This window comes from Falco cherrug, chromosome 10, assembly GCF_023634085.1.
Source record: "Falco cherrug isolate bFalChe1 chromosome 10, bFalChe1.pri, whole genome shotgun sequence".
Classification (NCBI taxonomy): Eukaryota; Metazoa; Chordata; class Aves; order Falconiformes; family Falconidae; genus Falco; species Falco cherrug.
Genome location: NC_073706.1, coordinates 30,677,453 through 30,702,346, shown reverse-complemented (window position 1 = coordinate 30,702,346; position 24,894 = coordinate 30,677,453). Strand labels below are relative to the sequence as shown.

General features: G+C 43.8%; 1 protein-coding gene across 2 annotated transcripts; it reads right to left on the bottom strand.

Moving 5' to 3' along the window:
* Window positions 1-646: 646 nt before the first annotated feature.
* Window positions 647-19,660, bottom strand: RIC3 (RIC3 acetylcholine receptor chaperone). Of its 2 annotated transcripts, none has more exons than XM_055722011.1 (6): window positions 19,436-19,660; window positions 11,980-12,203; window positions 10,621-10,699; window positions 8,436-8,529; window positions 2,310-2,455; window positions 647-1,206 (listed from the first exon to the last, which is right to left on the bottom strand). In XM_055722011.1, exons 1-6 carry the CDS (start codon window positions 19,581-19,583, stop codon window positions 713-715), a joined length of 1,185 nt encoding a protein of 394 aa, XP_055577986.1. In that variant the 5' UTR covers window positions 19,584-19,660; the 3' UTR covers window positions 647-712. The 2 variants fall into 2 exon arrangements, with proteins under 2 accessions (XP_055577986.1, XP_055577985.1); XM_055722010.1 differs by having other exon boundaries at window positions 2,310-2,458; window positions 19,436-19,658.
* Between the last annotated feature and the right edge of the window lie 5,234 nt (window positions 19,661-24,894).

Here is a 24,894-nt window from a genome sequence, read left to right as displayed (position 1 = left end):
AGTTTCACCGCAGCTATGGCAAAGACAAAGAACAACTCTAAACACTTCAGCCTTGCTCACGCTCTTTGTGCAGCACGACATAGATTAGGGTACTGGTGCCGCAGCATGGAGTGAGCTGGGCAGTGGGCTGGGGTAGCGTATGAATTCTGTGGATTGTAGCAACAACAGTTTCTTGGGTGTACAGCAGCAATGACGCATCAGTCACGTGTGTGACTGTAGTCTGCTCTGCAGATCAGTTAACATTCAGGCAGGAGAAAGAAGGCATCCTTTTCCTCCAGCTTCCTGGTAATCTCATAACTATATAGGGATTGGATTAATTTTCATAACTAGTAGCACACAATCATTTTTGAGAAAGATAGAAGAGACATTTGGTTAACTCTGGGATGACAAAGGGCAAAACTGAGGACTGTTTCTTCAGAATTAGAAAGGAAAGAATCACAAATACCTGACCTGCATAATCTGCCCCAAGATACCAGTCTCCAAAAAGCAAGGACAAAGCGTTGCTGGCAACGTCATGGTAAGCCACGACAAGACTGCATGGAAGAGGACACTGGCTTCCAGTTCAAGTAGATGATGTGACTGATTTGGTACCACGGGAATGAAGCTGCTACAAGAAGATGAACACAGGGAAGTCTTCACTGGGAACTAAAACCACACAAATGACAGTTTATGACCTCTACATTCATCATCTAGGTAACATCTACTATTGTCCTCACTGCTCAAGTCCTTTTGTGTTGCGCTTTCTCAGTGTGCCTGTTTCATCCGAATCACTGGCCTTCTGCTTCTTCAGGACTGCATTTTCATCTTCCGACTCCACAGACAGGTCCTCTTGGGGTGACTCTTCTGCTTCGCTGCAGCTCTCGTTGTGGAATCCAGCATTCTCTGCTATAACAGCAGGATCATCACCCTGATAACAACAGCAGCACTCCTCGCTGCTTTGGCTATGATGAAGGTCCCCCTCCTCTTCGCTGATGCCAGTGACCTCGTCCTTTTTCTGCATTAAATCATGACCGCCCCTTCCCATGGTGAGATCCATTAGCAGCGTTTCATTGCACAGATGTTCCTCATCTTCTGTGCCCTCCATTCTTTCTGCCAGCTCTTCTGCAGAGGGCTGGCTCGGGTCAGGGTAATCTACAAGGATTGTGTCCTGTTTGCGCTTGAAGCAACCAGAATTGTCATAGACAGGATAGGTCTCTTCTGGATAACCTTAGGAATAAAGTGATACGCAGCTTGAAGTGTTATCAGAATTTAAAAGCAGTACTGACTTCAGTGGTGGATGCACAAGTTTGTCAGAACAGCTGTTTTTAGCACTGCCAGTATGAGTGTCATCTATTTAATGCCATGTAAATGTCACAGTATTAAATCCATAGCGAGAATGTGCAAAACATGACTTCTTGGGAGATAATGAGAAAACTCCACTTATTTTTAGGGAACCAGGATATCAACCCTGACTTTCAGGAGTGACTATCTTAGCCTTGCTGAAAGCTATGGCAGACTAACAGGTGAAAATTGCATGTCTTATATCTTTAAATAGATCCTTTTCTTTTTGTTTCTGCCTACAGACTGAGTGAAGACTTTCACTATAAACAGCATTATTTATGAAGCTGAAAAAAACAGGTATGTCAACGACTTTGTGCATTTCATTTTAGAAAATGCATCATGAACTTGACTTCAGAAAACAGAGCTTGAGGCCACTGTTTATGCTTTAGGTTTTAGATCATTTTTGAAAGCTTCTTAAAGAGCAAGGAATTAAGTCTGCATTTAAAATTATAATAGTGAGCAACTCAACTAGGATATCTTGAAAACACATTTATGTAACAAGTAAGCATCAAGTAACAGAAAGGACATAAAAATAAAGAATTTTTAAAGGACAGGCTTCCTGCAGTTGGCTTTTATAACACTGGAGCAAAGAAAGAATGACTAATCAGTAGTAAAGTTATCCAAAACATATTGAATCTGATTTCCAAGGGGTTTATGATTTTGCATGAAATCTAGCTCAGCAAGGAAAGGGAAAAATAGAAACCTTCCGCAGCCAAGACCCAGCAGCAGATGGAGCATATGTGAATATTCATATGCCACTTTTGGCAGCAGATAGTGTAGTGTTTACACTAAAGGGAATGCTGGATGCTTCAAAATTTATGTTCTTTCTATTATGGTTGGAAAAACAAACCATCTCTTGGAAAGTTTTGAAAACTGACTTCTGAAAAGGAAGGATAAAGCTAACAACATTTTTTGAAAGGATCAGGGACTAAGTAATCCTTATTTCAATTTTTCTCATCAGAGTAATGGTAAGAAAGGCTCTTGCTTACCTTCCCAATCCTCCATGTAAGGAGCTTCTTCAGCTTCCTTCTCAGGAGAGATGCCATCTATGAATTTTCCTTCCTTCATAACTCTAGTAATTTCCCGGAGTTGCTGAAGTAGCCTTTTTTCCTGGTCTGTTGTAACATTCTGAGTCCTGCTAGAAAATATTAGACACCAGTATTCAGTCCGCTATTATTACAAACTACTAACAGAGTTTGAATCCAACTGTTTGGTCCATCCCAGAAGCACTGTCTGAGGAATCCTGGCTGCAGTATGATCACTATAATCATCTACCTGCATGTGGTCTGCACTTCAGCTCAGTATAAAGGTTTATATCCATTTATATCCATTTATCCAGAAAGCCTGAAAATTTAAAACAGGTAAAGGAAGGCAGGTACAGCCAATGTGAGCGCAAGATGAAAGTGGCACACAAGTAAAGTTGTGGTGCAAAAGACACTAGAGAAATTTAGGTGAGAATTAGAAGGTCATGCCTTGCTTGAAGCATTGTAAGAAAATGCAATTCAGAACCTATGCAACATTTAAAACAACTTGTGGGGCTGATCAAAACGTCTCACACAGACATTAGTCTCAAGAGTCTAGTAGTCTCTTATTATGACCATTAAAGGTATTAAATGTTCAAGGCCTCATTAAGAAATTTCAGTTGCACAAATCATCATGTTATTATACCCTGTCAACAATGCTGCCTGGAGGGGAGCTGGGAGGAGAAACAGGAAGGAAGATTTAAAAATGAAAAGGTGTTACATTTAACTTGCCCTTTAGAATTAGAGGGAGAGTGGGAGAGGACTGAGATTTTTATCCAGTTAAAAGCTAACTCTAATTCTGACTGGTTCTACACTGCTGATTCTAGTAATTACTACTGCTCGGGTAATGCAATTACTTACTGTTGTAACATAACTGCTTCCAACAGATAAGATCATGTAGTTATTACATGTTATTTTCTCTGGAATAAACAGCCTCCTAAAAATCTAATGGACAAAAAAGTTGTATTCAGAGGGTGGTGATCTGAGCTCTACTACCTCAGCAAGTCAGAATAAGACAGACACTGGCTGTACCCGGGGGTTAAAACAGTTCTGACTGTTGTTCTTGTTTCATCTTGAGTTTCAAGGTGTTCTTGACCAGGTGTTTGATCTCTGCGTAAATGCCAGCTCAAGGCTCTCAGGGGACTGAGGAACTACTCCAGTGCTTTTCAATCTCGCCACGTTTTAGGCAGGACCTATTAATGCCCCTAGTTACTCAGAAAGGGTGGCCCTCAGCATGCACAGAATGCTGAACTGCAGGCGGTATGTGAAGTCAGACAGATGACCTCTGGTGATCTCCAGACCATCAGACAGACTATCTCCAGGCTTAGACAGCTAGCTGCTCAGTGGATCTTAGGGGTGAGATGGGAAGACGGGAGCAGGAAAGATATCAATGACTTTGGAGTTAGGTGATCAGTATCTACCTAAACCTTGTTTCAGGCACCTGAATTCTCATAAGCGTGAAAACTTGCAGTGTCCATCTTCAGTTTTTCCTCTAACTGCCATGACTGCAGCAGCACTTCATTAGGCACTTTGTGCTACTCTACATATACGGGACTGATGCTCCACCAAAAGCAGCAGTCATACTGGTTTAAAGCCAAAGAGATTAGCATCATACTGCTGGTTTGTGCGATGGTGATCAAAGTGCTGACCCTGGGCTAGACTTCGTGCACAGCTGCACGCACAGCTGCCTGTAACTGAACTTAGCTCAGGAGCAGGCCCACTGGTTTCATTAGCAGCTAACCAGATTAATTTGCTTGACTGAGATCACAAGGCTAAACATCACTTCCCTGTCGTTCCCCTAAGGGGCACTTTGCCTCACAGTTTGAAAACCTGATACCAGCCCCAATGCTATATGGAGGTCGCACCGAGTCCCCTCGAAGTTGCAGTGGCAGTTTGTTCCACAGAACAAGCGAAGGCGTGAGACAGCATCTTCTCAAAAGCCTGGGCTATGCAGATTGTAGAATCTGAGATGTGAATTAAGAGGCACACAAAAAGAAATGGTTTCATCAGCTAGCTGCCTTTGACAGAAGCTGTAATAGACCTGCCAAACTAATCCTCCTTTTATAGACAAAAAGTGTATGTAATTTGAATATATATCATCTGGATGAAGACAGAGAGGCCTATCTGCTTAGCACAATGGGGAGATATGTTAGCTCAGATAATAGGATCAATCAACGCAGCTGCATTACTGTGGCATTTCATATAGGAAAATTCCTAATATGCTGGACACTCCCATTAGAAAGCACTACTGCCTTACTGCAACACAAGGGCTCTGTGTTTCAGAGTACTGCTCCTTCATACACCTTGCTTAAAAGAAATTTTCCCTCTAGAGAGAGAGAAACCAAAGCCCATGCACTATTTCTACTTCATTTAAGGCCTCTAGGAAGACTTACTGTAGAATGCTGGCAATGTGTAAGACATCTGGCTGCCTGCATATGGGAGATTTACCAGAGTAAAATGCACTTATGAATACTAAGAGGACAACAGATGCAAAAGGTTTACAGTGTAAGAAAAGGTCATTATTTTTGCTCTGTGTGTTTGTACCTCCAACACACCTATTACTTTTCATAGTGGCAATGCTTATGTTTTGTAAAGTCCCAAAGTGCTCACTAAGAGGTAAAGTAAAGGTTTCTTATCCTTACACTGAGATGAGAACATTTCCCAAAGAGCTATCATGACTGCAGTGGAAATCCGTAACCTAACGTGGTATCTCAGACATGTCAACTGGTATTTTTTTGCTTCATAAACTTAAAAGAATCTCTATTAAATTGCAGGTATAGCCCAAAAATGGCACCCCACAGAGTACAGCCTCTCACTCACTCTCTCCTCCATATCACATTTGCTCAGTTTATGGTAAACACTTCAGTTTTTCCAGCTGACAGTCTGGTAAACAGGACTTTAAGAACAAATAACTGAGCTGCATTATTTCTCTCTCTAACCTAATTACCAGACATCAAGATTTTTTTTTTTACAAGAGCGTACTGTACAATACTCTCATTGAGAAAAATATTTACAAGTATTCTTCAATTTAAAGTGGTTTCAAAATGCCGTATTTTACAGACAGTGGTGAAAAGAATATGGGTAACAAAGACATCTGTGAGAATGGGTAGGGAAACCTTTTTTACCCATTATATGACTGTCCCAACATCGAAACACTCTGCTAAAAGCCTGGAAAAAAGCAATATACATGCTTTTAATGCAGAGAGCCCTATACAACCATTGATCAAGTCGTTATTTCTGAATCGTCACATTCCCAGCAAGGTTCCTCATCTCTGCTGACAGACGCTGGACTATGTTCAGGTCTAAATTTAGGAAGCAGAGATACTGAGGTCCCCCTCAGTGATGAGATGTGATGATAAATTACAAAACTGCATAATCTGAATTTATAACCTGTTGAAAAAAAGAGCTGGGAAGAGTGCTAGATTTTCTCAGAGCTATGAATCATTATATCCTTAGGCACTATGTGCTTACCCATTTAAGTGTGTGCATTAGGTAACAATTATCTTTATCCATCTCTTAGTTTATGTTTGGTTATGTTGCTGAGGACCCAGACAGGTAGATCCTTCTTTCTCTTGCTTTCTCTACCTTGCTTCTAGTCCTTTCTAATACATGCCACAACCTACTAAAAGTATTTTTCTTGTACTTTCTGAAAGCTTTGCATTTCTGCAAGGGGCTTTCTGTACTTAAGGCTGTAGCAATTCCAACTGGTACGCTAGTTTGGAAGGAGGTCTCCTTGGTTGGTTTGGAGGTTGGTCTTCAAACCTCATTAAAACAAAAGGGAATCCAAGTTTCTGCCTGCCTACCTTCTACAACACAGGGCAGGACAGTATTAGCTATCCCATCTGAGAAAACCAGCTAATAGTATTGAGAGATCTTCCACCCTCACTTCACTCAAACGCTTTTGACAGAAAAAGAAATGAGCAGGACAAGCCACAGCAAGAAAACACATACACTTGCTACAGAAGAAAGCAGAATAAAATCATACAGCACACTATGTGTTATTCCTTTGAAAGAGGATTTCTTCCTATGGTATAGTATTATCTGAGAATAAACTGTCCTTCCAAACTTATCTGGATTTCAAAAGCAAAGGTTTTTTTGACAAAAATATATAAAATTAGAATGTCTTTGGATTCTAAGAATCTCCACCAGAAGGAGGAAGCCAGGATGAATCCTGGAGCAGTTCAGCCAGAATGCTCCTGAAATATAGTGAGAGGACACAGAGGCATGAGCTCAGATCTCAGCACTATTACAAACACTGTGTGCTACAGTGATACATTGCTTTTTGTGACAATGCAAAATACATCCTTTGGTTTGTTTACTAATACTTCACTTGGCAGGCTGGGAGTCACTTTGCCACATCTAGCATAATGGGCCATGGTCTCACCTGGCGTCTTTCAGCATTAGTTTAATTTTGATACGGGTTGTTTCTTTCTCTGCCTTTTCTGTTTTAAGGATTTCTGTTTAAGTGCATGTTAATAAATGGTGCTCAAGTAAATTTGTTCTCTTCCTCTTTCCTTTTTATTTAAATCTATCAACATCCAGATCGAATAAGCCTAGCACTGTATTCCGTACTTTAATCACACTTTCTAATCATACATTTTGTTTTAAGACATTCATCCAGTATTACCGAACTTAAGAGTATCACAGTGTAGATTAAGAAAGCTTCAAAGTCTGTGTGTATTTGAAAAACAGTTATTTACTCCATCTAGAGGTACTCTTCCCCTTCTCTTTAGAGGCTACATATAAAATTCTGTATTAGATTCATATTCTGATTTCCCCTGAGGCCTTTAGATCCATCTATATAAATAGTTTGGTTGAACAAAGAAGGGAAGTTCTACTAAATAGAGGCTCTGAGCCAGTAACACAGAGTGCAACAAATACTGGATCAGACCCTAAATCCATTTTCTCAGCAAAAAAATATCCTATCCTGAGTGTCAGCACAGTATCTGGGCAGCTCATAAGCCTATTTCTGGCAGCTTAAAGCTATGCATAGAGCACTGTGTTAGCTCTACAAAACAGAGGTGAGTAATAGCCAAAATAGTATCCTTCTGTTTCACGAACGTAAGCAGGGCAGCTTAGGGGTTCTCCTGCTGGAGCCTGGCCTAACGCAGGCAAGGCTGGCACCTTGTCTTGCTGAGATGAGTGCAGCCGCAATACAGGGCAGGTGCAACGTGGGAAAACTATACACTCAAAGAGAATGTGGTTTGAAGCTTAAATGAACATAAGGTGCACGTTTGGCACAGAACTGTTCCTGCAGAATGGGTTAAAACAAGCACTGGCTGGTCCAGACAAAGTTAACATGCGTTTCAACCTCAACAGCTATCTTTTTTGCTTGCAAACATCATTTCAACGTTCATGGTATTTAAATTTTCAAACACTGCAGTTACACATTATCCTATCGGTGTGTTGTTACACTCCTTCTGAAAAACATATAGACCAGAGTTTCTTTATAATGTAGAATAGCAATCTCAGATTTATAGCAAACATTAACAAACATAATATTTTTTTAAATCCTGATTTTGCAACTCTTTTTTTACTTTTATATTTAGAAGCAAATGCATGGATTTACTGGTTACAAGGTGGAACCAAGTTATGGAATCAGATTATTATACAAATCTGCCCTTAAAAAAGTATTTTATGGATATTCTAACAGGCATTTCCATAGATTATAAGAGCACTTCCATTTAGAAAAATAATCCATAGAACTGGAAAATAACATAAAACAAATGGCTTGCTTAGGCATCATTCAGAATACTACTTTGGTCACGTAAGCCAGGTTGTTTCATATACTTTAAATGTAGACATTTTATTTTCTGTTTACACAGACCTGTCATTACCTTCCAAATAACACACTGTACAAAGGGGGAGGGGAGGGACAGTTGCTTTTCTGTTTAAGGAAAATGATGTTGGAAAAAATTATTTTGAAAACAGATGCTGGAAAGACAAAAATGGCAGAACAACAAGTGTGATGTGTAAAATCAAATCCCTACAATGTGAAATAGCAATCAAAATGCTATTTTAATATAGCCAATGTAAGTTTAATTTCTAATCAGAGCAGAACCTCTCCTTAAAATGCTGTAATTTGAAACATACCTGTCATAGTTAGGTCCCACTCTGTTGATTAATTTTTCCATAGCTTCTTCGGTCTCTCTCAGTTTTTCCTGGAGTTGAGTGAGCTCATAGTCAGCTGTAAAGCGAACAAAATCCCAAGATCTGTCAGTAGGAGCTTTGAAAATGTACCATGATCACAGGTAGCATATGCTGCACCAAACCAAACTGGCTGTGAGGAAACTAACACATGCAGCTTAAAGAGTTCTACCTACTTTTCCTGGTATAAGAAGGTGAAGACTATTGCCAATGGTAATAAGCCACACAGAAAGCACTTTCTTTCAATGGCTCCCGAGCAACCTCCCAATATACGGAGTGAGTAGGCCACTGTAAATGCCATGGAGATTAAAATTAGGGAGAAGAAAATACCTTTTGGAATTTCCCTGTTAAGTCCTTCGAAAAAAAGACAAAGGGGCACCTGAGCATTTTCTAATGAGTCTAAGTTTGAGAAACTGTACCTTTATCAAAAAGAATAAAATTCATGGGCCTGGTGGCATCCAACCCTGCACAGGTGTGCCAGAGTAGGCAGTGAGGGCTAACAGTCTGCCAGGCTTACCAGGATGAACAACAGCTAGCCACACAGTGTCTGTCTGGAGAGAAAAGCACAGTATTCCCATGGGTGCACTTTTTTCAAAAAATGTGTCAATAGTGCAACAGTAGACACACATGCATATGTGCAGGAACACCCGTATTTGCGTTAATTCAGCCAAAAGCGTTAACTGTAAAGATGCAACAGCATGTATGTCAACAAAAATCCTTGAGTTCCTTGTTTGGCTTTTGTAGCTCACGCTCAAAATTCTATTGCTGAGACTTCATTGTTCCCCACTGCCGGAAAAAAATGAAACCAGCCCGGGTTAGTTAAATACTCAGCTGCTAAGTGCACACGCATTTAAGCAGCACAAAGGCACAATGGAACTCCAACATAGCAGGAATGGAGAAAGCCATCCACAAACATCCTGCCTTTAGAAAGATCTCTATTCTGCAGAGAATGTCATTACTTACTTAATCACTGATGTAATTATTTTGCATGTCTGAGACTTTAAAAATAGAGGAAGGGAAACTGGCAAAGAGAAAGGAAATTACTTCCTCCAAGTCACTATGTAAGTGGTGACTCAGTTTTCAGGTTCCTAGCCCAGTGACTTGTCCCTTGCTCTGCTACAGCTTGCCGTGAATCCTTTGGGAATACAAAGAGCTTTAGAAAAAGGCAGAGTAATTTCCATCACCAGTTCTTCGCGTTACAACGACGGTAAATGTTTAACTTACTGCGAAGTTAGTTTCTCTTGCCAACCATTAGAGGAAAAAATACAATTATTGTTGCTAATAAATTGCACAAAATTGCCAGGCACAATGCAGTGCAAGTACACTGAAAATACAATCTACAGCACTGAGTACATCAGGTATTCCTAATATATGCATTAATGTCAAGATAATTACAGATATGTTAAGAGAATTATCTTACTGCCAGCACTTTCTGTAAAGCCCTAAGTACTTTTCTTTCCTTTTACAATTTAGCCAGCTAAACACAACACATTTAAATAATATTATGGTAACTACCCATCTGATCTTAAATAGTAAGCTTATGAATTTATCTAATAAATGTCTACAAATAGTTGGATCTATCCCACCGATGCTTAGGTAAAATCAAAATAACATTTCAGAATACTCTTTGCTTACTTTATTGCACTCATGAAACCTTTAAGCATTGCAAAAAGAGAAGGGAAAAAGTAGGGAAGTGTCTGGTGATGGCGAAGAATTCACAAATTCAAAAAAATTAAGCTAGCTTTTAATATCTTTATATACTACTACTAGAATATTACCGATTATAGAATAATTATAGATGGACATCCTATTACCCATTTTTAATCATTAGCTACATAGCTTTTCAGCAAATCCGTGCAGTTAATTCAGTGAACCTCATGAAAAGCCATTGCTTCCAGCAGGGCTTGGGATCAGGCTACTATCGCAGAGTCTCATTAGCTGAATGAGATTAGAAAGAGACTGTGCAGTAATTCACTTTAATTCTTGCTCACTCCAACACAGAAGCTTCTGGCTTGCTCTTTACAGGGGGTGACAGCAGCTTTACAGTGTGCCCAGAACCTGCAGAACCCAATCTGACCATGCGTCTACAGAGTCAGCAGCTACACAGATAGAACTCAGAAGTCATACTCACTGATCTTCCTCTTCATGTTTCCAGGTGCAGCAGTAGGGCATTTCCGCTCTCCAGCAGCAGTTTTTCCCTTGGAAGCCAGCTGATGAGTGAAAAAAGATGACCTTTCTATGAGTTACTACAATAGTAGTATGTAAGCCCCAAAGGCAACAGAAAAAATGATAGAAAACTAAAATATACCAGAAAGTAACCATGGAAAAGCACGCCCAGCAGCAAAACCAGACAACCATGAAAGATGCCTGGGAGATCTTGCCAGCTGAAAATTCCTGAAAGACACTTGGCACAAATGATATTTTTAAGCATAGTGAAAGCATAACTCATCAAGAATAATTTCATTTTAGAATGTTTATCTGTTCCACTCTCCCTGCATATAGGATTGAAAAAAATGCATCGGGCAATTATTGTGAAATAAAGAAAAGGTTCTGAAGGAATTATATGTGACCCTGCTTGCCCCTCTTGCAATGCTTTCTGCCACTATTCCTTACCAACTTTGTACCTGCAGCAAAGATAGCAGCTGGCTCTGTAAGGAAGCTGCAGGCTCTCCGTTTCTTTTGCCTTCTCTGTGTTTGACCAGTTCAGTCAATTCACTATGTTCTTGCCTGTCTCTATCCAGAGCAGGCTCAACTGTCTGGACACCGCTCAGTCTGGATTCAGTCCCCCACTCAAAGGAAAAAGCATCTGCACAAGTCCCCTTGTCCCTCCTCCCATACAGCTGACTGTCATCCCCTACATGCAAGTCACATCTGTGTAACACAAAGCTATGCGGAGTTCAAACCATGTGTGAAACACTGGAGGGGAATTTGGGCTGTGCTTTTTCAAACTAGCTTTCAACCAGTTCCTCAGCTGGGGTAGTTCCAGCCTAGTCAATAAAGCCTTACAAACTCCCATTCTCCAACAACGTGGTGCTTTTGTTCCAGAAGCTAAGCTGTAACTGTTCTCTCTCTCCCACTTTAAATGCATAACACAATACGTGACATGAACAGTATACATAATATGTAGTCATACATAAAAGAAAAGAATACTATATGTACATTCAAAATTAATCTAGCATTGTTCTAGACACACCCATCTTCCAGGGGGAAAAGAAAACCCTTAAAAAAACCTGTAAGAGGTCAGAGGCCAATATAGGATGGCAGCAACCCATCCCTGCATTCTTAGCCACAGTCTTCGCAAAAACCACAGGATACACCAAACTTTGAACCACCAGTCAAAGGTCCAGCATAAGCATAACATAATAATAATATGTTACTAAGCATAAAATAACAGCTGAAATGGAGCCAGGTACAGAAATGGGACTATCATTTCTGTTTTGAGGTTTTTTAGCTGTTATTTTCCTGACTTTGCTATTTATGTTGGTCTTACCTTAAATAAAATGTACAGGATATATAAGAAGATGCCAAATCCATATATAGGGATAATCTGCCCCACAAGACCTCTTCCAGTTCCACCAGTGCTTCCACCACCACCTCCACCTGCCTTGGCTTTGGCAACTGCTTCAGCAAGGTGAGACCTTGGAAAATGAGGGGCAGCTCGGCTGTCAGGAGTGGCCTGGTAATGCATCCTCGGTGGAAAGCGATTCAGCTTCCCTGAAAAAAAACCCATAACCATTATTTTTCTTCCATTACTTTTCACCTTTTTACATGCAGCCTAAAACTGCAGCAGATACAGTTGACCTATTTTTCCTACTTTTAAATGCACCACCAGTGATGAGTAAGAGTAAAGTAACGTCTAAATACTATGTCTGTAAACTCAGTCCTCAGATTAGGACTGAGTTTACAGATACATATGCAGTGCTAGGACTTAGGTATGCACAATTACTCTCTTGATTTCAAGAGCTGGCAGGGTAATTAACAAAACATGGATTTTAACAGGTATATATACTTGTCTAAAGACCCTATGAATCAGCACCCCTAACAGGATGAAAACCCGAACTTTTACTTCCAGTTCTCTTCACAAAAAAATCCCAACAACATACCAGTTTACTGCTGCCAGCCTGATATTTCAATATTACACAGAGGCACGTTAATGCACGAATCACTATCCATCTAACATCCTGATACATGACTGCAGTGTTTGCACAACAGAGATTTTTGGCTGCTGCTGTTAGTATTTTACCTGATTTTATCAAATGGGTTATGAAAGATAAAGAAAAGTGGTGGCACCTCAAACTGTTCTTCTTAAAAGGTGTTAAGTAAGCAAAAGAAAACAGGAGACTGAATATAGCTTGGGACATACTTTCTTTGGCATTTCAGAGGGGGAAGAAAGGGTCGCAAGCCTTGGAAGAGGGAAGGATAATTTAAAACAAGAAAGGGGAGTGAGCATAAATAGATGCATGGATGCTAGAGTAAGACTGCAGAGAGCCTGGATCCGTGCTGCGGACAATTTCATTCAACTGGAAGGCTCCAGAATCTCGATAGATCTAAGCTCATGCATTAATCTATTTTCTTGCTGCCATCAATTCAACAACTTTGCCATGAAATTCACTATTTTACTCCTCCGTGTACTTGGCATCCTGCTTTCTATCCCCATAACCAGCTTGGACTTGCACCTGTACTCCCTTCCACTGACTGGAACTGAACAGAATTACTCAGCTACTCTGCCACCGAGTCTGGCAATGGGAGACATTGGATGGAAGCACCAGAGATGGGGACTGCCAGGCCAAGCTGCAGCTCACGCCCGATGCCAGCTGCAGAACTCCCCCTCCCTGGCACGCAGCAGGAATGCTGGGCAGCCTGGACACTGCTCACTGGCGCTGGGGCAGGCTACATGCACTTGAATCAAGCAAATGAAAAACAGGTTTGAAATAGCATGGAAAATAACTAACTTTATTTCTGTGATTACCCAGCTGCAAATATTTTTATGAGAAGCAAGACGAGAAAATCAGATTAAATTAACATTTGCTCTTGCTAGGAAACACCATCATAGGCAGCTAAATTCCCGAGCACAGAAATTACAGTAAATGCATGTTAGGAAGTGATACCACCAATTTGTGAAGTTCTACTATTAAAAACACATTTTTCTTGCAGGTGATGGCATACATTCTTTGAGTGCTCCAGGCTCTAGTGAAACTGCCCACTTATACCACCACTGACCAAAACCACTCTCAGATTAGCTCAGGCTTAACTTTGAGGAAGCTGTTTTCATGCACCTTTAGTGAATTATTCAAATTCTGTGATGGAAAGCATAGCTATTTACCAGAAAGTCCCACTACTCCAGCAGGAATGCCCTGTAGCAGTAGGTCACTGTGGAAACAAGTGTGATGTGTAGAGAGCAGCATCACTGCCGTGGGGATGAAACAGCAGGGTAGATAAACCTTTGTAAAACATCTTACACTCTTGCCAAGATTCTTTATGAAAAAAAAAGAGGTGAAGCAAGCAGAAAATAATTGACAAAGGTGAAACTGTATTTAAAGGGAACAGTTCTCTAAATTATCCACAAGGCCTTGTTTGTGCTTTAAAAGAATCAATTCAATTAAAGATAATCAGGCCAAGGGGACACATACTAGTCATTTCATTATGAAAATAATTTTAAAGGGTATTTTCATGGCTCTTGCTTCTAAATCTTCCCTGTTTATTTTTAAACTTTTACAATTATTTCCTTATAAAAATATAATTTTCCATAGCTTTTTATAGCAAATGTACTGCAAGTTATAGAGGAAACTGATGGCACAAGCAACTTAAAAGCAACATATGCACACAGCTGTCAAATACACAGTGTATAAATGGAAAGGCACAGCAATTCAGGTGCCACTGTCAACTGAACAAGATACCTTCTGCTACTGCAAACCCCAACACCCTCGCACACGCACCGGTAGGTGACATGACTGGATTCCACATTTCCAGGGATGAAACACCACTTTCCAATGGAGATGACAACATATTCTCCACCAATAAAATCAAGTGATGCTTCTACACGAGCACAGGATAGCACACGTCAGCCCTTGTTTGCTGCACCATCCGGTTGCCAGTGCTGATGGTGAGTACTTCAACAGGAGATTTTCCATGCTGTGGGCAGCACAGACAGCTAACCTCCATTTAGCTTTGAAGGGTGCCACAGTGCTGCTCTGCTCTTGAAAGTTTCCCAACTCCCCTGGGACAGCCCAAGGGCTGCGTTCACACAGACCTGACAGCTGCACGTCCTAACTCCACCAAATACACCCTACCTGGCTCTGCAATCTTTTTACCCAAGGTTTACTCAACATATTTAACAGTTTGTTAGTTTTAATGCTTCAAATCAACTTTGCAAACCCCTACAGGGCAAGCAGAGCACATTTTGCCTAATCCTGTCCCTTCAGTAGTCCAAAAACTTAATTATGCCCCAGGTAATGTTTGTGTTGTTTAAGAGACTGTAGGTTTTTGAATGTAGATGAAGCCCTTAATAGCAGTATCACGGTGGAATTATTGTGGATTTTTTAATCTTTTAACAATATTAACACTGAACTGAAAAAAGCAGATCTTAAAAAGTGTATCTACATACTTCATACTGTATAGCACACCTAATAGAACAGCCAACCAGCTGATGATATTCAGACCATCCAAATATCTTTTTCCCAAGAAAGCTGTTACGTGCTCTACCTAATGGGGTTTAGGAATTGCTACTAAGCCCAACCTGACTATTTATAAAGTGTTTTAGACTTCAAGCTATTGTACAATTCAGCAAATCTTAGTCTAGATAGTATGTCTTCCTGCAACATCTGACCAGCTGTAAAATGCTGGGTTACATACATGTATCATAAAAAAATAACAAGTTTGACATACAGTACATATGGGCTGTTGCTACCTAAGTTTGCACTGCATTCATCAGGAGACCTATGATACATGACTTCATTTATAAAATGTGCATGCTCTTCAGATCCCAGGAAGCGTAGGAGAAGGGTTACAGACAGGCAATGGCAGTCTGGGAAGCATGTGACTTGCCCAAGTTGACAGCAAAGCAAAGTATGCTGTTCTCGCCGCTCCTCAAATCTCAAAGCTGCTCCTCAGGGGCACAGCACCCACAGCTCTGCTCATGCTCTGCAGAAGGCACTTTGCCTTTTTTCTATGCTTGTATCCCAAAACCATGGTTACACTACATTGGTTTGGAAATGCTAAGATTAAATGTGGGTTTTTTCCAAGTTAGACAGTTCCTATTCCTTATTGCGCATGCAAAACCAACCAACCAAAAAAATACAGCCAAAGAACAAACCAGCTAGATGTTTTGCAAAAGCTTTAACTGAAAGAACACATGCCAGTGTGATATGGAACTATCCTCCTGCCTCAGCAATGCAAATTCCTGTCCTCAAACTGTACCCCAACTCCCATGTTTACAGGTGCTTAAGTGCCCCTAAGCATTTGAAGATGACTTTAAACAACTTCAGCCCTGCTCAGCAGTGTATTTTCATAAAAAATTATCTTTGTGCTCTCTCTCTCTTGGGGCAATGAGATTAATTGGCCAAAGGTTTCTAAAGCTGCAAGTGCCAACACACAGAAAGACACCCAGACTCCATGATAAAGTAACCTGATCTCTAGATGGAAAGTGTCCTTGGTTTTCTTGCATAGTCTCCCTGTTTGGTGTAATAGCTTAGAATGATCCATACAGAAACTGTTTTCTTGACATTTAATCTAAATTCTCTTTCAAGCCACTCTACCATATCTGCTGCTATTCCATAACACCCTCTAATTTCCCCAACACCTCTGTTCCCAGAAAGCCCAAGTAATTAATCCTTTTTTATAACACTACACGGTCACATTCAGTTCATTTTCGAGGTCATTCTCCATTTCAGTATTATACACTATCACAACACCGACATTTAAGATTTTTTACATGTGCAGTGATTTATATTTTTCTTTCCTAAATCTGTGTAGAAATACTTCTCATCCTGGCAGACAGTGAAACATCAAGATGTACTAGACAAACAGTATACATTCATTTAGTTCTTGCTCTTTTACTCACATTTACAAAATAGCTCTAGCTGGGTTCTCAACAACACAGCTTTAGAAATCCACCCAAGAAAGGTTAGAAGGAATAACAGTTTTGAAATCCTTACTTTAAACCAGTGCACAGGTGTTTTTAATGGACACAGTCAAACGCCTGAACATTTCTGATTAAATACTGCAGGTGGGAGGTTAAAAAGGAAAACACAAAACCTACCCAAAACAGAAACATCTTGATTTTCTTCAGTAAGGACATCTGCAAGCATCTGATGTGCACATTGCACAAATCCAAGCTGGGCACAGACGTCACCTGAACACTCCTGTATTTCTCCTGTAAAACTGATGCGACTTGATTGTTCTTACTGCAGAATATACACCTATTGTCATGGAGCTGTAAGGTTTTTCTTAAACTACCAACTTAGAGAGTAGCTTTATGAAATGCATGGCATATATTTACGAACAATAGACTTAAAATTAATTTTTAAACTGCTAGTACCTCTTTTTTCCTCTTTTCAAAAATATTTAAACAAAAAAAATCTAATGCCTGTCCATGAAGTACACTAGAAATGTGATACATTCATAGTAAGTTCTTTAAGTAAGTTTTTTCATACACATTAAACTGTTTCTGTGAAAAAGAACTCCGTCTGAAAGATATTAAATTCTATAGGGCTATGCATACCATTTTCCTGGAAGAGACCTCTGAAAATGGCTTTATTAGAGAAAGCACTATCCCCATGCTTAAAGCCTGTTTCAATAAAAAGTCTTCTGCTAACAATGAGTTCTAACAAATGGTAGTAAACTTTAAGACTGTTTTATTCAGAGGCATTTTGCCCCCAAGACTACAATAAGCACTTTATTAACTTCAAGAATGACATGATTACTTCAAGCCTCTGAAACTTCTGTCAGGTAACTGCAGTTATCAGTTCACTGAAGAAGATGACTAATGACAGAGATATGAGTTGAACTGTTCCATCAAGATTTATTCTTCCAATAAAAAAATAACTTCAGGTGAATTAAAGTTTGGTCTACAGAGCAGGTGTAATGAAATTCTTGCTATCAAATTGAAAATATGGACTGTAAATTCTCATCTGAAATGGATCATCTGAGGTGAGGTATTACATCCAAAGCCAAAGACAGGTGCTTGGGGGCAACAGAGGAGCATGCTGAGTGCTCGCTCTGCACCAGGCACACACTAACTTGTACTGTACTGGCATCTCCTGCAGGATGATGGAAAGAGCATACCACACATTGATGATGGAAAGAGTATTTATATTACCTATTTTAACTGTTGCTGTGATTAGTCAACTTATGACAGCACTGCTTAAGGCAGGCTGTGCTAGAACAGATAGGAGCATCATTCATCAGACAGGTATCACTGAAAATAATTTGGGGGCAAGTTTTTTGTTGGGTTTTTTTTAAAAAAACACCTAATTTTTCTGTCAGATCAATTCAATCCAGTCCATCCTGCAGCCAAAGAAAGAAGCACCAGAATATCAACTGACAACTGCCTAAGACCGCTCTGCTGTGGGAAAAGTTTGTCAAATACCCATCATCTGACGTCACCACGGGATCAGTCAGGAGGTGCACAGGTACCACCTCATAGAGAGCCTGCTCCCATCCCTGCTTCAGGCAGGTGACTCCACAGACCTAACCGAGCCCCCGTAACCATCTGCTGGGGGCCTTTGCAGGGCCCAGCACCATGCCCTGTACTGCTCTTTATGTGCTACCAAAAAAAAAAAAAATAATCAGTGACCATTCAGGTTTTCAGTATTAAGAAATTCTGCAATTAAACTATAAACCTGTAGATCTACAGTGCTGATGAACCTATATTCAAGTTTCTTAAAGACTAAGAATACACACAGTAACCACGAAAGGGCAGCCACAATAGTCATAGATTTCAATTCAACATTAAGACTCTTTCAGCAGTAACTTTAGCCTAAATGTCCTTAAAAACCCCCGGTAAATGAAATCAACATCACCCAAGCATACGGTCACGTAAGAACCAGGCCGCCGGAAGAATACATAAGATAAAGTCACTGAACATGAGTGCCTGTGGGACAGCATCCAGCACAACCTCAGAGTTCTCTGCCTCACCCCCACCTTGCAGGCAGCCCTGGGCAAAACTTCTCTGCCAAGTGCTAGGGCTATGATACTAGTTACCTTCCTGAGGTGCCCTGCAGAGAAAACCAACAGTAAAAGGCAATGGGCATAAAAAGAACGAGAGATGCTTCCATGCACCCATTCCTCTAGAATTTAAGAGGCAGTACCCAGAGTGGGAGGGTGAGAAGGGCACAGCTCCAGGCTCTGAACACACCAGCACGGGGCACACACATTACCAGGAAAGGGGCATGAAAGCCAACTTTAAAATACGGTAGTAGGAAACTAAACAATGAAGATGATTCAAAACAACTTTTATTTCATACACCACAACAAAAGCATACAGAAAATAATAAAAGAAAGCTTTCAAATAAAAAGTGATGTCACAATGAAGGAAGAAAAAGTGGTGTGAGTATGTATCTTTTCAGTAGCTTTAGTACCTCACATTAAAAAATATAAAATGAAACGTGGCAGATTTGAAACTAGGGTTTTTTGAAGGGAAAATAAAAAGATACATGAGCGAGAAGAGCGAACTCAGCCCTTGGCGCCACAGGCCGCTGAGGAGAGCGGGGGAGGGGCACACAGGCCAGGCCCGCCGGCAGCGGTGCCGCCCAGAGCCGCCCCGCCGCGCAGCCCAGGCCCGCTCTCCCCCGGCGGCGGCACCCCCCGCCACCCACCCCCGCCCGGCCCCCGGGCCGCAGCCGGAACGCGGCGGGCCGGGCCGGGGGCGCTGGCGGCGGGGAGCCGGGAGCCGCCCGCCCTCGCCTCAGCGCAGCCGCCCGCCGGCGGGGCCCGCCGCGGCCTCTTACCCTCGGGCGGCGCGGGCGCTGCGAACGGCGCGGCCCCGGGCTCCTGCCTGCCGCCGCCCCGGGACAGGAAGGTCCGCGGCAGGAGGAGGGAGACGCAGAGCACCAGGCAGGACACCATGGCCACCCTGCAGCACGTCGAGTACGCCATGGCGGCGGCCGGACCGCCACCGCGCCGCCACCGCGCCGTTAGGCTGGGCGCAGGCGCGCGCAGGCGCCGGGCGCGCGCGGCAGCCGGAGGGAGGCGAGGGGCGGGAGGGGGGCGGGGGGCTGGTCCCTACGGACAGGGGCGCGACCCTGTTACAGATTTGCTAAAATCATTTTAATAGCAATATAGAGGAATAAGAAATATATTCTAATGAAACTAGTAGTTGCACAACAAAAGCTGCTATGAAATCCTCTGTACAGCCCTGTACCAAGGCTAAGAACTTATATTTGCTCAAAGAATGTAGGTATAGTAATTAGGTCATGTAACCATAGTTTGAAAGACATAATTAATGAAATAACTGATGAAAGAAGGAGTCTGTTTCTCTTCCTTTAACTTTCTCTAACAAGGGGCCTGTTTATGAGTTATCTAGATGGAGTGACTAAAAGAAACAAGAAGAAACAGATGGTCGACAAGGACATAAAATAGCTCAGACCGATAAGAACACTGCAAACTTGCAAGACCATCACATACCAGGCAAAAGGTGAAAAGTACACCATGAGGAAGACCTACGGTCTTCCTCCCAAAGATTACTGCCCACGTCCTGGAGACCCCTGCCCACAATTCTTGGAAGGGTTTGCCCAGGCCCGAAGGACTGATAAGCCGATTAACATAGGAAGCAAGAGTATGTTAATGATTTTCGGGAAATACTATGTTTGTGCATGAATACTTAATAAGTATGTATGAGTTCTGTATGAGATGTATGATTTTGAAACTTGGTGTGCGTTGGTCGTGAGAGGCCTCATTCACCCACCCGGCCATCAATAAAGAAGTGTCTGCTTATCTACATCACATTGGTGTTGATAAGTTTTTCATTCCGAGATTTCGGTAACAACCCGGCACGCGGCTCCCCCTGCACCCCGCCACCAGCCCTGCCAGGAGCGCTGCCATCCGGCCGGCGGGCAGACACCCCGCAGCCTGCGGCGCCCCTTCTCCTCCCGGGCGGACAGCCTCACCGGTCACTGCCGGGCCCTGCTGGTGGCGGCCGGGGCCGGGCTGGGCGGGGGGCACGGCTGCGGCGGGACCCGCCGTGCCCTGCCGTGGCGAGCGGCGGCGGGGTGTCGGGTGCCCCCGGCCGGGGAAGGGGCTAGGGCCGTGCCCGCCGTGGCGAGCGGCGGCGGGGTGTCGGGTGCCCCCGGCCGGGGAAGGGACTAGGGCCGTGCCCGCCGTGGCGAGCGGCGGCGGGGTGTCGGGTGCCCCCGGCCGGGGAAGGGGCTAGGGCCGTGCCCGCCGTGGCGAGCGGCGGCGGGGTGTCGGGTGCCCCCGGCCGGGGAAGGGGCTAGGGCCGTGCCCCCCGTGGCGAGCGGCGGCGGGGTGTCGGGTGCCCCCGGCCGGGGAAGGGACTAGGGCCGTGCCCGCCGTGGCGAGCGGCGGCGGGGTGTCGGGTGCCCCCGGCCGGGGAAGGGGCTAGGGCCGTGCCCCCCGTGGCGAGCGGCGGCGGGGTGTCGGGTGCCCCCGGCCGGGGAAGGGACTAGGGCCGTGCCCCCCGTGGCGAGCGGCGGCGGGGTGACGGGTGCCCCCGGCCGGGGAAGGGGCTAGGGCCGTGCCCCCCGTGGCGAGCGGCGGCGGGGTGTCGGGTGCCCCCGGCCGGGGAAGGGGCTAGGGCCGTGCCCGCCGTGGCGAGCGGCGGCGGGGTGTCGGGTGCCCCCGGCCGGGGAAGGGGCTAGGGCCGTGCCCCCCGTGGCGAGCGGCGGCGGGGTGTCGGGTGCCCCCGGCCGGGGAAGGGACTAGGGCCGTGCCCGCCGTGGCGAGCGGCGGCGGGGTGTCGGGTGCCCCCGGCCGGGGAAGGGGCTAGGGCCGTGCCCGCCGTGGCGAGCGGCGGCGGGGTGACGGGTGCCCCCGGCCGGGGAAGGGGCTAGGGCCGTGCCCCCCGTGGCGAGCGGCGGCGGGGTGACGGGTGCCCCCGGCCGGGGAAGGGACTAGGGCCGTGCCCCCCGTGGCGAGCGGCGGCGGGGTGACGGGTGCCCCCGGCCGGGGAAGGGGCTAGGGCCGTGCCCGCCGTGGCGAGCGGCGGCGGGGTGTCGGGTGTCCCCGGCCGGGGAAGGGACTAGGGCCGTGCCCCCCGTGGCGAGCGGCGGCGGGGTGTCGGGTGTCCCCGGCCGGGGAAGGGGCTAGGGCCGTGCCCCCCGTGGCGAGCGGCGGCGGGGGTGACGGGTGCCCCCGGCCGGGGAAGGGGCTAGGGCCGTGCCCCCCGTGGCGAGCGGCGGCGGGGTGACGGGTGCCCCCGGCCCCGGTGCCCGCCGTGGGGCCGCTCCTGGCAGCGCGCTCGGCTTGCGGGGGCGGGAAAACTTCTTGGCTCCAGGAGCTGGCTGAGGAGGCCGTGGCTCAGCTGGGTTCCCCGTGAGGAATTCTGTTCCTCTGAGCACATGGGACAGGTGTAGAAAAGTCCAGAGCATATTTAAAATTAACTCTGTTTACAGCACCTATCTCTGAAATTTAAAAATTGTAAATGTGCATATGTTCTCACAAGAGAGTCTGAAATTTGCAAATTTTCAATGCATTTTATTAGGTTGCCGCTGTGCAAAGTTATCCTGAAACCACCACCTCCTTACTCTACTAACCAAAGATCGAAGAGAGAAGTTCACTGTTTGTACTCGTTCATTTTCACCGACTTAAGCAAAAAAACTGCCAGTCATGTCAAATTAATGTATATGGTTTTGTATTTCCATTATATTTATATTACACTGTGTTACTGTAGTTGAATTAGACTATTTTCCATGGGGTGTGGGCTGTGACTACTGAGTTTAACTGGCTTTACGCAAGAGCTACCCTTAATTAGACTTGAGCTGAGAGCAGAATTGCTTCAAATAACACTGCAGACCACTATGGCAGCAGAATACCACAGGCTCTAAAATCACTACAAAAGAGATATCTGCTGTCTGAACAGCTGGGAACCAGGCAAACAATTCCATAAATCGTTCCTACTGAGCAGCTCAGCCCTAGGGAGGCGGCAGCCCTTGGCCAGGTCCCACCAACCATTACCGGACTAACCTGTCTGGGCTGCCTCCTTCCACAGCTCCTTCACCCACCGCTCCTTCACTAGTTCTCCGGCACCTCACAGCAGGACTTGTGGGTGTCCCCCCTCTGCTCCTGGAAATAAGAACTGTGGGAACTCTTGGTGTCTGTGCCGCTTCCCTAAACTTGCCAGTAGCTCTTGATGCTGGAGGTGGCAAAGTTAACAGGTAGGGGCATCAAAAGGAGCATCACCTGGATCAGAAATGTGTCATCAGTCCACTGGCAACAAGTAAATTACTCAATCTATCATGAAAAATGTATCGTTCTCGCAGTGATGTGCTACCATGATGCACTACCGTGAGCAGCAGCTTTTGTCTCTTGGTAGAGGAGAAGCAGCTTTTTAGCAGAGTGGTGAGATTTTGCAGTTGCTTAGGACAGCCATCTTCAGCGTCTGATGGGGCTGAAGATGATACCCAAAGCATCAGTCCTTAAGGCTCATTTCAGGCAGGCAATAGGTCAGCAAGCTCTTTCCAAGCAGCAGACATTCACATTTGTCCACCAAGGCAGTCGATTCAAAACACTGGTGTCTGGGGGCTTCCTTGGTGGTTAGGTTTGGGTGAAGCAGTTTGCCTTTCCACTCTTACCTTGTTCCTAAGAAGGTTACTGGAAGAAAAAAAGAATAACTGCTTCTGGCAGTTTTTTCAGTATTTTTCCCCACACCATTCAAAATCAAGGAGGAGTGGGGACATCAATATGCTACAATTAGCATTTTATGTGGAATCACTGGCTTTCTGATCCCAGCATAGGCGCTTGGTCCATGGCCACTCAAAAAGCCTGCAGCAGCTCAAAGCAAAGTGAGGAATTTAATACTGGGATTATACATAGAGACTGCATAGTTGTAATGACTCTTCGTGAAGTCTTCAATCATCAAGACTTATGTTTATAAAAAGCAGGACCTGATAAAACCCATTTTTCTTCTAGAGTCAGATACAAATTTCCTGGGGGGGAAGCGTAGTGTGTGCATCTTTGGCTTCACAAAAAGGACACATCCAGTCCTTTGTGGAAGTTGCAGGGGAAATCCTTCTGGTTCAGCTTGCCATACAACCTGTCTCTAACTGCACAAAACGACCACGGAAAACGGCATCCTAACAAAGAAGATCAAGAGGATGTTACAAATTATTTTACTTTCTGGAAAGGGAAAAACCATAAATATATTTTGATCTGAATATGTTTCTCAGAACACAGTCTGAGTACCTTAAACACACCGATTGCTCACACGGGTCTCAAAAAGTTCAGCCTTGTGAAGTGGGTTTCACTCAATTTAGATGGCTTTGAATTTTGTTTGCCATCACGTAGGGAGAGATGTTTTCACAGAATTGTGTCATCACAAGTGCTAGTATTCATAAATAGCTTGATTTATGTTTCCAAACTGATATAAGTACAACCGGTATAGTATTCAAAAACAACACTTACATAGCAGAATACTTTCCAGGTAGTATAATAGATTTTCAGCACGTATCAATAGCAATCTCCAACAAGTGATGCATTTTGAACTTCTGGAAAGGAACATTAGAAATTAATTTCCTTTTCTGCATATTTATTTATCCCTGATATCCTCCCACTTACCTGCCTCTCTGCTATCCTGTGCTTACCAGCTTTCCCAGTTTCTCCTTATTGTGGGACAAATGTTGAAAAAGTTTTTAAATACAATTTATCCAGTATGAATCACACTGGGTTTTTTCTTATTTTTATGCTTTTTTTCATAAGGATCTTCATGGGCTACTTTATTTTGCAAGAAAGGTCAAAAACCAGGCAATGACAGTGTGAACTGTGGAAATTGTACACGTTCATGGTACTGTCCATGCTGGCAATATCGGCATCAAATCAACCATCCATTTGCACAAATATTTGCAACTTATTTAAACTTTTTCCTTTCATAAAGGGAGGGTCATCTTCAGAAGCCAGAACCTTTTTCGCACGCGTCGGTAAAGAGCTGCAGAAGCCACATGCTATGGCCTAATGAATACCAAACTGCAGATTATGTAAAACAATATTCAACAATTCTGGAAAACAGGAGAAGCATGAATGCTCGAGTACAATTGCTGATAATTCAGTGAAGAGAAAATTAATGTGAAAGAACTTGAATGAATCATTTTAAGCCTGTCTTTTTTTTTTGTCTGCTCATTCTTGATTGGACACATATAAATTGCTATAAAAATGAACAATCTTTGATATAAATGTAAATTAGGAGCAAATTTCTTAACTTAATCAAACTGACAAATGACTCAAGACTCTCCTTATA

What these genes read in the sequence shown, in the direction of transcription:
- RIC3 (XM_055722010.1), bottom strand. Translation starts at nt 19,583, where the DNA reads ATGGCGTACTCGACGTGCTGCAGGGTGGCCATGGTGTCCTGCCTGGTG. An exon ending in TCCTGTACATTTTATTTAAG is followed by an intron (nt 10,700 to 11,979) that starts GTAAGACCAACA and finishes TTCACTCATCAG; the next exon opens with CTGGCTTCCAAGGGAAAAAC. An exon ending in AAACATGAAGAGGAAGATCA is followed by an intron (nt 8,530 to 10,620) that starts GTGAGTATGACT and finishes TTCGCTTTACAG; the next exon opens with CTGACTATGAGCTCACTCAA.